Source organism: Podarcis liolepis (genome assembly GCF_965112155.1).
Source record: "Podarcis liolepis genome assembly, chromosome: 5".
Lineage (NCBI taxonomy): Eukaryota > Metazoa > Chordata > Lepidosauria > Squamata > Lacertidae > Podarcis > Podarcis liolepis.
In genome coordinates, this window is record NC_139556.1 from 82,769,782 (window position 1) to 82,785,250 (window position 15,469).

At 43.1% G+C, this 15,469-nt stretch overlaps 1 protein-coding gene across 1 annotated transcript in view; it reads left to right on the forward strand.

The window, feature by feature from the left end:
• GFM1 (G elongation factor mitochondrial 1) overlaps positions 1 to 15,469 on the forward strand; it is a 36,985-nt gene that overhangs the window by 1,194 nt on the left and 20,322 nt on the right. Inside the window, 8 exon segments of the mRNA XM_083504112.1 lie at positions 1,323 to 1,475; positions 1,764 to 1,896; positions 3,245 to 3,449; positions 4,448 to 4,564; positions 6,021 to 6,171; positions 11,820 to 11,974; positions 13,892 to 13,976; positions 14,163 to 14,300. Of these exon segments, the coding sequence (XP_083360238.1) occupies positions 1,323 to 1,475; positions 1,764 to 1,896; positions 3,245 to 3,449; positions 4,448 to 4,564; positions 6,021 to 6,171; positions 11,820 to 11,974; positions 13,892 to 13,976; positions 14,163 to 14,300 (1,137 nt within the window).

A 15,469-nucleotide genomic window follows, 5' to 3' on the forward strand; every position in this document is an offset into this window, starting at 1 on the left:
TTCCCATAGGCATCTGATTGGCCGCTGTAAGAACAGGGTGTTGGATTAGATGGGCCTTTGGCCTGATCCAGCCGGGCTTTTCTTGCATTCTTAATATAGGGCTTACAGGAGTAAGTCCTGTTGAATTCAATGTTTGATTTGACCTTAGATTTTGAATTTGATGGGGCTTCCTCCCAGTCCAAGTAGAGTCTTAGAGCCTTAGGTCTTAGGATTGCAGCTTTATTAAACCTCCTCAACCCATGTTGAACACTTCTTTCAGTGCCGGATTTACATATAAGCTAAACAAGCTATAGCTTAGGGCCCCACTCTCTTGGGGGCCCCTAAAAATTTAAAGGGAAAAAACCTGGATGTACATTTCCAAAATGTAAGATAAAAAATAAAACCTACATACAGAAACAGTGGCAAATGGCTTTAGATATCTATTAGGTCCATAAATTACCATATAGCATATATTCAACACAAAAAACAGCAGCAATTTGTTGTTGACAAAGGACAGCTGGACATATAAAGGGCCCCATTACCTTCAGTAGCTTAGGGCCTCATCAAACCTAAATCCGACCCTGACTTGTTTACATTAAACTAAATTATTGCCTCTTGTATGGGTGAAGGATGTAAGTCAGCTACTTGCATAGCACTCTGTTAATGAATGTTGGAAGTCTTGACTTCAGAATACTCTAACCCCAGTTCTTGTAGAAAATAAACATTTTGTTTTAGTTATCATAAATCTTGGGAGTATCATACATATTCAGCCCAGAATACTATAACTTTAAGAATCTTAAAACTCAGGATATTGTGTCAATTACTATAAGGGTTGGAAGTTAAACATGAACATGTTCTAACAATTAGAACACTACTAGAGTAGCTAGAAAGTTATTACTATTTTAATTGGTATTGTTAGGTGGACACAAGGGAGTACAAATATAGACAGATACTGTAGCTATTAATTTTGTCGCTGCAGGAAGTAAAACAGGTGACACTGGAAAGTATGGCATTTAAGAAAGATCATTGAGGGAGAGACAAAGGCGGCTGGTCCCCCAACAAAGATGGTGGAGGAGCCCTGCTCCTCTCTTCCTCCGCAACGTGGTGGAATATCACCTTCCAAACAGAATGATCCTTCCTCCTTCTGTGTCCTGTTCTGGGGGTTCTCTCAATCCCCCCAAACCAATTCAGGGGGCAAAGTGGGGAATCCCTTTTGTAGAAGTAACACCATTTGTTAAATGAATCCTAGCAATAATACTGACAGTTTTTCTGTATTGCACTTACTGTTGTCTTGTGTGTTGTAATCTTTTGCAATAACATTCCATCCCATTTTTGTATTTCAGCTGTTTTTTAATAGCTGCAGATGGTGCTCTTCGGGAATTATTCCCAATGAAAAGATCCGCAACATAGGAATTTCTGCACACATTGACTCTGGAAAGACTACGTTAACTGAGCGCATTCTTTTTTACACAGGAAGGATAGCACAAATGCACGAGGTACTTCTGAATGTGATCAGAGAGGAGGGGGACTCTCCAGAGCAGAATAAGCAAAGAGCAGATTTGGAGGGAGCACAGGGGGTTGCAGAGGGGAAGAAGGGAAGGGAAAGCCCTGTTGTGCAAGTGGGAGTCTACTTGTGTGATGTTTGATTTGACCTTAAATTTTGATCTGTCAATTGGGCAGTAAAGCATCTCGGAGCAGATCCTTCCCTTGTACAAGAGGACACAGGTGTACAAGCAGAAATGCAGTGACTTGCAGAAATATTGATATGCTTTCTTTCACCTTAGGTAAAAGGGAAAGATGGGGTTGGTGCTGTCATGGATTCAATGGAGTTGGAACGACAACGGGGGATCACTATTCAGTCTGCAGCAACTTTTACCATGTGGAAAGACACCAACATTAATATAATTGACACCCCAGGTAATAGTCATGTAGGGTACTAAGTACGTTTCTAGCACTTGTATGCCTGGCATGATAAACATACCCAAGTGTTAAGAGTGTATAATTTGTACTCATAGCCAAAATGACATCTGCTTTGTAAATTGCTTTCTAAGGCTGAAGGCCTAAGCTCTACTCCCTTCCCTCTGGGCTTTTTGGAGCACCATCACAGGTGCAGCACAGCCACTCAGTGGCCACAGAGGAAGTGGGGCAGGGCAGTTGGGCCTGATCCCTGTGCCATTTCCAGGTTGGCTCAGTGATGGTGGCCTTTGTCAGTGCCTGATAGCAGTAAGACCAACTCAGGTCTCGCCCTGTTAAACACCCTGTTTTTTTGACAGCATGTTTGATGGCTGGCAGGAGGCTGATTCTACTGGTAGAGGTGAGAGAAGAGAAATGTCTTCTTAATCCAACACCACCATCCCCTACAGCTCAGTGTAAAGGGGATTTAGATGGCTTTGGTTTCACCTGTACAGTAAATGCTGCCTGAAATTCTGTTGTGTAAGGTTCTTCAAAGCAAATGTATGAAATGTAACTTGGAACTAGTCCTATTACTACTGACTTGTAAAATCCCTAATCTTGATAGCCTGGTTGTGTTGGACATAGTGCATAGTCCTTAGGGCATAACATAGCCTTCCCCAACCTGACATACCCTTCCCCAATCTCTGGTCAGACCTTACCTGGAGTACTGTGTCCAGTTCTGGGCACCACAGTTCAAGAAGGACACTGACAAACTGGAACGTGTCCAGAGGAGGGCAAACAAAATGGTCAAAGGCCTGGAAACGATGCCTTATGAGGAACGGCTAAGGGAGCTGGGCATGTTTAGCCTGGAGAAGAGGAGGTTAAGGGGTGATATGATAGCCATGTTCAAATATATAAAAGGATGTCACATAGAGGAGGGAGAAAGGTTGTTTTCTGCTGCTCCAGAGAAGCGGACACGGAGCAATGGATCCAAACTACAAGAAAGAAGATTCCACCTAAACATTAGGAAGAACTTCCTGGCAGTAAGAGTAGTTCGACAGTGGAATTTGCTGCCAAGGAGTGTGGTGGAGTCTCCTATTTTGGAGGTCTTTAAGCAGAGGCTTGACAACCATATGTCAGGAGTGCTCTGATGGTGTTTCCTGCTTGGCAGGGGGTTGGACTTGATGGCCCTTGTGGTCTCTTCCAACTCTATGATTCTATGATTCTATTCTATGATTCTATGATGCCCTCTGTATGTTTTTGACTGCAACTCCCACCAGGCCCAGACAGCAGGAAAGAGAACCAAATGCCGCAGCAATTCTCAGCTAGTTGGAAGCCTTAACGTTCCTGGATCTTTTTACTTCCCTTTCAGGACACGTTGATTTCACTATAGAGGTAGAGAGATCACTGAGAGTTCTCGATGGAGCCGTCCTGGTGCTGTGTGCTGTCGGAGGGGTTCAGTGCCAGACAATGACCGTGAATAGGCAGATGAAGCGGTATAATGTCCCGTTTTTGTCCTTCATCAACAAACTGGATCGAATGGGTGCAAGTCCAGACAGAGCCATCCAACAACTTAGGTATGAACATCTCAGTTAGAATTCCTCCCCCCAGCCCCCTGCCCATATCAGAGAGGAAGATGGAAAATCTTTCTAGAAACAATGTCAAAAGATTGTATTGTTCTGGGCTGCCATCCTTCTTAAAGGTTAGGTGGGTAACGTGGTCAACATTGAGTGTCACATATGAAATGTTGACGGATCCTTGCTAACTAAATTCTTTAATAGCTTACATCAGCTTTCCCCACCCTGGTGACCTCCAAATCTTTTGTGGAAGGACCTCCCCAGGGAGTTTCTGCTGGCGCCTTTAGTATACAGCTTTAGGCATCAGGCGAAAACATTCCTCTTCAGACAGGCCTTTGACTAACGTCCGATACCCTTTTAAATGTGTTGGTGGTGGTAATCAGTTTGCTTTTGTTCTTATTTTTGTTATGTGTTTTGTCTTCTTTATCTTGTACTTTTATGCTGTGAACTGCCCTGAGGTCTACAGAGAAAGGGCAGTATACAGATTTAATAAATCATCATCATCTTTTGGATTATAATTCCCCCCAGCCTCAGGCAGGACTGCCAGTGGTCAGGGATGATGGGAGTTAAGGTCCAAAACATTTGGAGGGTACCAGATTGGGAAAGGCTGGCTTAGATGTACGAAGTGGGTACCAGACCTCACCCCCTGAGCCTTTGCCCTTCTACCTTACTCATACTAGAGACTTAGATGTTTGATGTTGTTCCTTGTAAGACATTTTATTTTCTGGCCCAGCGTGGGTTGTGGTGTCCCCATATACATGCAGAATCCTGCTACCACCAGAAGGTAGTCTGTCCAAAAAGGTGCATTCTAAATCTTGAGATGATTTGTCTGTCTTTTCTAAAGTTCTGTTATGGCAACTGGCCTTCCTTACCTTTTGATCTAGAGCCTTATCAGGGCCTCCGCTTCAGAAGGACAGATGGACCTGTATGTGGAGAAGCAGTTCTTTAGAGCTGGAAATGCTGTCTTAAGAGAATTGTATTTGTTTTTAACTTCACAGATCCAAGTTGAACCACAATGCTGCCTTTATTCAGATACCTATGGGTTTGGAGGGAAATTTCAGAGGGATCATTGATCTCATTGAAGAAAAAGCTATATACTTTGAAGGTGACTTTGGGTAAGGGTTCTGAGCAGTTTGAAATACGGAGGCATTTTACATCTGATCATGCTTTGGGAGTAGTGTGTTGTTGTTTTATAAGAAGTATAATTTAGTGTTTTATTTACTGAGGAAGAATTAGTTTTGATTAGTATAGCCATAACACACCTCATCTCGTAAGTATAACACAATCCTCCCCACCATGCCTCTCTATTCAAATTTTCTCAGCTGCTAATAACCATAAATGAAGGTGATGTTGCCACCATAGCTATTGCAGCCCCAGGTTCCTATCTTAACGGAATTTGAAGCAAGTTAGTAAACCCTGTTTTATTAAGGAATCCTTGTTTGCTGTAACCATGGTTCAGCATGTACAGGGCTGTGGCTGTCGGGGCTTTTTAGGTGAATATGTTTGGCTGTGGATTTGCACAGCAAATGACCCTTGGGTCATACTCATTATGTGTGAATTCTGTGAAAGAGGAAAGGTGATAATTGCATGGCAGACAGGCAATTAAATATGCTTTGCTCTTATTGTGGGAGAGTTTAGCCATGCAATCACCATCTTGCCTTGGGTGGACAAAATTCATATAATGAAAGTTAACTCCAGGCTGGCTTTTGAATCTCTGGTATGTGAAAATACTCAGGGATCCTGCACCTTTGCAGGAAGCTGCAGTGAGAGATTTACAGTTCATTCCTTAACATGTCTATTGAGAAGAAAGTGGGGCTTACTCTCTGGTAAAGCGAGTGAAGCCTTTCAGCTTTAATATTGGTTCTTTTGAGTGGAAAAAGATTTCATTGGCCATTTTGTCTTCACATTTGTTTGCTCATAAGGCAGAGTGACATTTTCATAGGGGAATGAGAATTGAATAGGAATTGAAATATAAATATGATCATATTTATACCCTCAAACAGCAGTTGCTCAACTGGAGCTATAACTTTGCTCTATCCAGCATGGGTTTTAAAAATTTAAATGTATCTGTGATTCCTTCTGCGTAAGATGGCTAAGTGAGCCTCTTTCTAGTAGAACAGTGTTTGTCACAGGAACAACCCATCCAAGAGTGTCATATTTATATGGATCTTTGTGTCCACCTGAAATTATTGTGTACTCATCACGTCAGAGCATTAAGAGAAAAATGTCCATTATTTGAAAAACACCCAGCAATCTTGGTTTTATTGTATCCTTATGATGTCAATCCTGGTTTACACCCCACAATTTTAAAGGCACATAGGATTATAGCCTTTGTGAATATTATTAGACAGAAGGTACAAAGGGTCCAATTTTAAATCAAATGTGTATTATTGCTAGCAGAGCTTTGTTGCTAGATTTGCAGGTGTAAAAAGAACTGAAAATGTGTCACTCATGAGAGCGGAATAAATTGATGGTTGTGGTTCTCACTGAAGCCCACAGGAGCATGTGAGATTTCTAACATTTCTAGTTGGTTGGCTTCTGATGGTCTGCTTGTTTTCTCTGCTTCTGCAGCCAAACGGTTAAATATGACGACATTCCCCCTGAGTTCAGAGCAGAGTCTACCGATCGCCGCCAGGAACTGGTTGAATGTGTTGCAAACTTAGACGAACAGATTGGGGAGCTTTTTCTTGAAGAGAAAATCCCAACAGTGACTGACCTGAAGGTAAAGGGACTTCAGTTCTCTCCCCATTGCCTGAAGGATTGCCCAAAGTCCTTTGATGTATGCATTTGCTGTATAATGTTTTGCATATGTAAAAGCGAACAGGTGGGGCACTCTCATTGGAATTAATCAAGGATAAGAGCCTTAAACTAGTCATGGCCGGTGGTCCAACAACATCTGGAGGGCCACAGGTTCCCCACAGGTTCTTCCCTTGGACTAATACTGGTTACATGTCCTATAGTCACAAACTCCTTAATGCTATCTGAAAATAATGGCAACACCTAGCTTTTATAGAGAGAGCTTTGAACGTTCAACGTGTCTTTTTACATACATACATACATACATACATACATCTCAGTAGAACCATGCATGCCATCTTGAGCTGCTTGGGAAAAAATGGGATATAAATGTAATTAGTTAATTATATATTAAAAACAACCCTGAATGGTAGTCCAAAAAAATTAGCCTTCCATACTGCAGATGGAGAATTGAAATAAGAGAGAATGGCTTACCCAAGACCGTTTAATACAATTGTAGAGTTGAAAGGGACCCCAAGAGTTATCTAGTCCAACCCTCTGCAATGCAGAAATCTCAGCTAAAGCATCCATGACAGATGGCCATCCAACCTCTACTTGGAAACCTCCAGTGAAGGAGAGTCCACCACCTCTTGTGGGAGTCTGTTTCACTGTCGAACAGCTCTTACTGTCAGAAAGTTCTCCCTGATGGTTAGTCGGAATCTCCTTTCTTGTAACTTGAATCCAGCACCCAGCATAGGGAGGAAGAAGAAAGCCCACCCACTTAGTCGGAGAAGGAAGCTAAGGCGCTGGCAAGCCGGAAAGCACCACCTGCGATACACCAGCAGGTCAAAACGCCATGGTGATCTGGCCCTCAAACTGGTTCTGGATGTTGTATTGAGACATCTCCCAGGCCCAATTCTTAGGGACCCATATACTTTTAAGATAAGGAGTCAGTAACACACTGCCTTCTTCTCTGGCTTGGCATCCAGGGGCCTTCAGGTGCTGCCCCTGTTCTGATGGGTAGAGCGTTGACGTTTGAACTTCTGCCCTTCAGTTGCTTAGATTGGATAACTTAGATGGTCTGTTTTGGCTTCATTCATCTGTCAATATCTATCAGTCTGTCTCTGTATCCCACCTTTTCTTCAAGGAGCTGAAGATGGCATGCATGATTCCCACCCCCCTCTGTTTTATCCTCAGAACAATCTTGTGAGGTACGTTAGGGCGAGAGACAGAAGTTGGCCCATGGTCACCCAGTGATCTTCATGGATGAGTAGGGATTTGTCCAACAACTGTACCACATTGGATCTCTCTAGATGTGCACTATAACTCTCTCTCTCTATATATGCACAATTGTGAAATATAATTTTATAATAGCTGTTGCATATTATAATATGCAGTATTTGCAGTAAAAGCATAAAACGTACTTGCAGGGTTCTACAAGGGTGAAATATAAAGTCTTTAAATAAAAATCTATCCTACAATTTAGTTAGACTATAATTTTAAATGAATTAGGTAGGATTTTTTTTTAAGATAGCAAAGCTGTGATGACCCTGCTTGTTTGGTTGGTTGGTTGGTTTGCTTTTAATGGGATAATTATATTGCCAGCTCTCATTCAGAGACAGCTTTGTGTGTTGGGACATCACATTTTGTTGCCTTTAGAAGCTAAACGAGTGAGCTGGGCTTTCTGTGTCTTCAATATCTTTGTTATGACGCTTTGCTGCTATCCAGGGAAGTGGCAGGTTTTCAGTACCAGGCATTAATAGCAACAGATGCCTGGAGGGGAGAATAGCTGGCAGAAGGAGACCAGCTGTTTGGTGTGACAGACAAAGTTGTGACAGATCCTAGAGGTCATCTGTGATCTCTTCCTCTTCTCCTTATAAATATAAATGCAATATTTGTATCTGCGTACCTATATTTGTTTCTAGGCAGAGCCTAATGCGCTCTGTGATCTGTATATTCCGACACAGGTTTACTTGCAGGTAGAAATCCTTCACAGCATTTCAATACCCCCCATCCTCTTGTGTCTAAATTGCTGTGCAGTTGGTGTAAGGAGACACTGTTTCACCGTAGCTGAACCCTCTTGGGCAAGGACTGGACTTGGCTTGAGGACTTGATGAGCATGGAATATAGAGCTTTGAATGTGGAAATAAATCTCCCGTTACCCTTGTTAGCCTTTGATGACTTTGCGGTCTGGAGAATTGCTGCATGGTGGTTGTTATGCAATGGTTTCCCTCTGTATTCCAGGCTCTTACAAAATGCTTAAGAGGAAGAAGCCCGTTTTAAGCACAGCTGAGTGATCAGGTTGCTCCCAAGAGTCAAAATACACTGTAGGAATATTAATTTTGAAACCTCTATCCTAGTTACAGCTTTTGATGTTGTCCATTAACCAAACAGTCCAAGGGACATTCAAATAATCTGGATATCTGTATCCGTGCCGTCATTTGAAAATTCAACAGAGAGATTTGTAACCTCATATACTTTTACCTAGAAAAAGTACCAAAATTCAGTTGCATTTACTTCCAATTGTTCACAGGATTGCACCCTTGGACTCTTTTCATCCTCTTTTAGAAACTCCGTACTCCAGTCAAATATGTGTCTCTTGATCTGTGCTGAAAATAAAAATAGTAAAAAGGATTGGGTCGTCTAGAGCGCCTTCTGATCCTAGGCATGCTTTTACCTCTTTACCCAGCATGAAATTAACTTAATGGTAGTGTTGCCCATCTAGCTTGGATGGCTTTTTAAAAGGATTAGACAAATGTGTGGAAGCTCTAGCTGTCGTTCCTTCTAACAGTGGTGGCTGAGTGACTATTAATTTGGAAGCAAAGCAGAGTTGCCCAAAATAAGTTAGCAGTTTCTATAAACACGGGGGACTTTCTAGGACTGCAAACGTACACACATTTGCGAATTGAAAGAAGGAAGGGTATTTTTTAAAAACCTGAAGAAACCAACGAGCACCTGTGAACTTCCAAGCTATAAGGAATGTGGAGATGTCACTTGGGGCGGCGGGGTGTGTGTGTGGAGGAAACTGGAGTGGTACAGTCTACTAGATATAGATATAGCAAGTACCCTAAAATGGAATATTAGGGTTGAGGGCAGTTGTGCTGTGAGCTGAAAGGCTTCGCTCCCTGCATATTACTGGGGCATTGCATGAGGAAGCTCCCCAGAACCCTGCCTGCAGTGCTATATAGTTATAACATGCTAGGATTTGGGGCTGACATTCTCAAACCTGAGTCTTCTAATGCTGGGGTTCTGCCTTATACCAAGTCTATTATCCCAACTATCTCAGTGTTGTCTGTTCTGACTGGCGTTAGCTCTCCGTGGTATTTCACCTCAGCTGCGTTTAGCACAGCAGGGGAAAGTCTCACGTGCGAAAGAGAAAAGGTTGCTTTTTCCTTTCCCCCTCCCCTTTCTGACAGCTACCCCCACCCCCAAAGAAAGCATGAACAGGACTGCAAGGCTCCTTTTGCAGCCTGGTTGGAGTCCTCGAGAAATATTCCTCTTACAGAGTTGGGGATACATAGCAACATTTTTAAAAGCATTTTCTAAGACATGTAAGCATGCTGCTATGGGCACAGCCACACCACACATTTAAATGATAACGATTTACTGTAGTCTGTTGAAGCGCAGAGAGTTGTTAGGATTCCCCTATTCATCTCTTAGAGCTGCAATTCCCAGGGTTCCCTTGGAAGAGAGATTGATTGTTAAGCCACTCTGAACTGTCACTCTCCGCCCCTTTAACCAACTCCAGCTTCCTGAATTTTTGGGCGGAAGCCATGACTGTCTAAAGTGTTCTCATAGTGCTTTAAAGGTGTGATGTGCATGTGGTCAAAGTAGTCGATTCATCCTGTGGCTCTGCATCTAGGATGAAAAAACGTCATCTTAAAATCATTTGTCATATGGGTGGCAAAAACAGTTTTCTGGTTCAAAGCGGCCTTGTCCCCCCCTGCCTTCCTTCTCCCAGAGCTAATTAATTACAAATTACTTAATGGCTGTGGAAAGGCCAAGAGGCAGGTTTGTTTGTGCTAATTTGTCCCCAGTGATGGATTTCTAGCCTGTGGCAGGCAGCCAAGTTCTGGTTTAAAATAATTTTTCATGGAAAACGCATTGGGTTCTTCTTGCGTGCTCCTTAGGCATCATGGACTTAAATAAACATCTCGTTTGCTGACAGCAAAACATTACTCCTGAGGTTGAAACCCTGACTGGTGTGCCGCAGCTGCTGAAGTCAGGGTACAAAAGTCATCTGCAGAAATAAAGGGGGTGGGGGTGGGAAAGGCAAGGAGGGAGTTGCAGTTTCTGTGAATAGAACATAGATATTTCCAGTCAGGGTGCTAATCTTGTCTCCTGTCTGCGATATGCCATATTCTATTTGCAGGGAGAGGAAGGAAGATCAGGTACTTTGAGGGCTTAAACTTGGTACTTCAGATCTGGCCTGCCAAGGTAATGAGGAGCCAAAGTCCTCATCCAACCTAGAAGGGAATAGGGATGTACAGGGCTGGCCTCTCCAGTCTGACAGATGGTATTAAACCTTTAGGTTTGCCAGGCCTGGTATCAGTTGCAGGAGTTTGGCTCTTGGCTCTTTCCTAGCTTGAGCCGCTGATCTTGGAGGCCCTGAGCACAGGTCTAGAGACGAAGACATCTGGTGGCAGGTCCAGGCTGGGCCCCGACAGGAAAGAGCAGGGCTAGACCTGAAACGACAGCTGCTGCACCAATTACAGATATACACAGAGTTTTCTCCCCTGTCACAACACAGGGATGTCAACTGAACTATCCCAGGTTGATAGGATCATAGAGCTGTAGAGCTGGAAGGGACCACGAGGGTCATATAGTCCAACTCCCTGCAATGTAGGAATTTTTTGCTCAATGTGGGGCTCAAACCTGTTAGCGTTGTTCCAGTTGCAGTCGCTGCAATGCAAGCTTGGCTGCGGCTTTTCTTCCAACTTGTTAAAGCCCAACAAATCCCGGTTTCTACTTGGTAGCAGCTTTGTGCTTATGCGTACTTGTGGTGTAGTGGTTAAGAGCGGTGGTCTCGTAATCTGGGGAACCGGGTTCGCGTCCCAGCTACTCCACATGCAGCTGCTGGGTGACCTTGGGCTAGTCACACTTCTCTGAAGTCTCTCAGCCCCACTCGCCTCACAGAGTGTTTGTTGTGGGGGAGGAAGGGAAAGGAGAATGTTAGCCGCTTGGAGACTCCTTCGGGTAGTGATAAAGTGGGATATCAAATCCAAACTCTTCTTCTCTTCTTCTTTTTTCTTTTCCCTTTTGGCATTTGCTTTTTCTTGCATCTAGTAGGTTAATCCTCGACACCATGACATTTGCACTCAAATGCAAGTGTGATGATTACACTAAGGACTTGTTTTCTGTGTGAATTTTGGCCACCTCCTGAGATACGTAAAGAAAGCAAACCTTTCAGGGAAGCCTCTTTGTTCAGTTTAAAAACTGAGCAGGTGTCTTCTTCTAAAGCTTCTTTCCACAGTTGAAAAAGTCCCCCTTTGTATCGTGTAGTCACAAACATTGCTTTTCTTACAATTGTTTTCATTTGGTGGGGAACAGAAAGCATGATGCTGTGTGTTCTTGTATGCCAAGTGCCCTTAAGAACCCAGCTGTTAACGCTGTGAATGTTCTGTTTCTCCCAAGCTTGCAATCAGAAGGACAACACTCAGCAAATCCTTCACACCTGTGCTGGTAGGAAGTGCTCTGAAGAACAAAGGTGTGCAGCCTCTGCTGGATGCTGTTCTGGAATACCTCCCAAACCCCTCCGAAGTCCAGAACTACGCGATTTCCAACCAGGAGTAAGTACAGAAAGTAGAGGAAAACAGATCTTTTTTTTTCTAAATTGGAAGAAAAAATTATATTTATTTATAACGTGGCCACTAAGTACCCTGTGCTACGGTTGAGGATAAAAGGCAGTGATTTTGTAAGATAAAGCCCACTTTGTCTGAGGCATGCTTTCGTCTCCTAAGCTGGTGGGTACACCTGTTTGGCCTGTAGGTGGCAGACACATCAAAAGCTGTAGGTCTTTTCTTGTTCTCATCCCCAGTGATTAATCAGGCATCTTTTAAAAAGGAAAGAACAGAAGGTGATATAATAGAGGCATTGTTGCTTGTGATGTGGATGCTCATCCCACTGTTGTCTCTAGTAAACGAGCTTTGCTGGCTTTTGTAGTCCTTTCAAACCCTGGAAACTTCGTTTGATTAGAGGTGACACTAGACAAAAGAAATGGGCATGTGTCTATTAAGCTACCTTCAGCACTCTCTTTTTATTATTTTCATTATTATTATTTTAAAAACCCTTTTGGCTGTCTCTACAGAATCCAATACTGCAAGATGCTTAGAGGCTGACTTAAGATTTATTTATGTTTCAGTAAAAAAACAACAACTTCAAAAATAGAGAGTAAGTATATGCAGAAATTATAGGAAAGGAAAGGAAAGGGGAATGACACTTGAAGGTGGGAACAGGGCAACATAACAGAAAACCTATAGTACCATGAATAAATTAAAAGGAAAAACAGCGTCATTTATATTGTCATTCCATAGTGCAAAAACAAGGCCCCTCTCTCAATAAGTTTCTTTTCTTCATTATTATGCATTGTGTTTCTCTCATATGTAAGCTATAACATTAAGAGAGTTCACCAGATTTCCCTTATCCTGTTATGGGAATGTCTTTATTTTTCCGTTTTTGTGAAATACACTTGTTTTGCTGTATGTTGGTGGTGCAGTAATCAGCTGTAAATCAGTATTAACGACTTCAGAATGAAGTTATCTAAAGGAGAATTTTAGGATTTCTCGGGAGATCATAGCCTGTACTTGTCCGTATGGGTGCTTCTCTCCAGAAATGCATCGGGTTTTTTTACAACTCCAAAAGATAGGTATTAAATCCGCCTTAATTCACTTACACCTCCAGCAGTGCACATTTCATCAAGCCTAAGAATTCTTAGGAAGGAATTTGGTGAGTTCAGATTCTACAGCAGACACCTTACCTGTACCTCCTTGGATGTGTGGATTGGGCAAGGTTCCTGCCCGATTCCCCAGTGAGGTGACCTGAGAGCTGACTCTTTGGGCTTTACTTTCATGTACTAGTTACTTGGAATCAGTTAGCCCATGTGGATCTGGCTGTGTGGGTTGAAAATGTGCCTCCAATTCCCCCTGGCAGCAACAGGACGTGATGACATGCAATCACTCTCAGGGAGATTGCATGGCGGGTGCGGAAGCTGCTGGACCCAGGGGGACAATCATAATTTCCCCCTTACACTCTTTCTGAGATCAGTGACATATTTTTATGCCCATTGCTTCCAGGGGGAATTGCAGAACTCTTTAAATCCATGCAGCAGGAGTTAGCATACATTAGCTGCTCCAAGTAGCTAAAATCTGTAAAGGAAGAAAGGAGAGACAGCGCTTCGATCCCCTCTTAAATTTTCCTTTGGGGGAAAGGTGAGGATACACACATAATCCATGTGGATTTTTATAGGTTTTCCTTTAAAAACCTGCACAGAAACCAGGTAGGACGGATTTAACTGGTAAACACATACAAAAAGGACATAAACCCAACTAAGGCTGTTCTTAGTAATAATTCTACATCTGCCATTGGTCTTCAGAGCTTGTTAAGGCTGCTCATTAGATCATCCTTCAGAACAGATCCTCACAACAAGAATGGATTGAGAAGTACCGTAGAAATACTGTATTTTAAACTTAACTTTTCTCTTCTTCAAGGGATTCCAAGGAAAAATCTATGATTTCACTGAGCTCTGCCAGAGACAGTTCCTTGCCTTTTTTGGGCCTGGCATTTAAACTTGAGGTAGGTCAAGTTTAAACTTTCTACAAAACTTTCTAACTAAGAACAACTGAGCTGAAACTTGTTGGGACAGAGCTGCTAGGGGCCGTTTGCTCCACACCTCAGCATGTGTGTTGCGCTGATTCCCTCTGCTTCTCCTAAAGTTTTGTCTCCCTCGATTGACTGGCTACTGTTTTCTGCCGCTTGCAGGCTGGGCGTTTTGGGCAGCTCACCTACGTGCGCGTTTATCAGGGGATGCTGAAGAAAGGTGATTCCATCTACAATACCAGGACTGGGAAGAAGGTTCGGGTGCCAAGACTGGTCCGCATGCATGCAGACACGATGGAGGTGAATATCGAGGCAAAACCCAGTCTGTGAGGCATTTTATTCCACTTCAATCCCTTTCCATTCAGTGAAGAAATTAAACAAAGGCAGGGGTTCCCGAACTGTGACTCTTGGGCGAGTTTCAGTCAGGTGGTTCCTATCATGTCTGCATTGATCTTTAAATTGTATTTGTTCTTTTATTTCTTATGTTGTATTCTGTCGTGTAACGATTCAGATTCTATGGGATGCAAAGTGTAATGCAAGAAAATGCAATATAAGAAATAAAAGAAGCAATAGAAATACTTCTGCAAAGCATACCGCAGCAAGCACAGCATATTACTGTCGCTGCAACAAGTAGAATAGTCATCAAGTCATTCGCCAAGGCCACCTGCAATTTTCAAGTGGTCCATGAGGAAAAAAGGGTTTGGGAACCACTTCGCTACGGCATTCTTTATATGCAATCTGGGTCAAAGAGAAGGCATTTCTAGTTAAAGGTGTTTCAGTTCCTTGCCTGTGCAGTGGGATTTTATTTGCAGATAAATGCTGCTCCTAAAATTTGTTTCCTCTCCAAAAACATCTATATGGTTTTCAGTTGATACCCTGCTCGACTGTACAGCGCAATACTGTTGCCATCTCCTCCCTCAGTTTCGCCCTTGATCCTGAGGACACCTCTCTGTAGCTGCTTTCTCCCATGTGAATTGAGAAGAAGTATGAACAGCAGCATTTCATGCCTTATGTAGTGTAGGCAGACAGGATGTAGAAGATGGAGAGATGGAGATACAGCTGTTGCTGTTCAGTGTCATCAAGAGCCCTTTTAAAGTTTCTGTTCCCATGGGGGAAGAAGAGGTTAAAGAGCCCTTTGCCTGAGTCTCGGCTACCATGGGAGGGTGTAGCGAGAGCCCTTGCCAGCCAGCCTTCGCTGCTCCATTCAATACGTGGCCCTCTTTTGGAAAAACCAAACAGCTGCTGACCAAAGCTGCAAGCTCAGGAAGGCTTCTATAGCAGGCACGTCCAAGAGACTGCAATCTACTCCCTCTATCAATAAACTGGCAGTGATCTACCCATTGGGTTGACCAGAGTTGTTGAGCTTGTTTTGGGGAGGAATCACCAGAGCTGTTGAGCTTCTTGGGGGGAGGGTTCATCAAAGTTGTCAAGCTTTTTTGGGGGCAGGGCGATAGACCACAGACACCCCA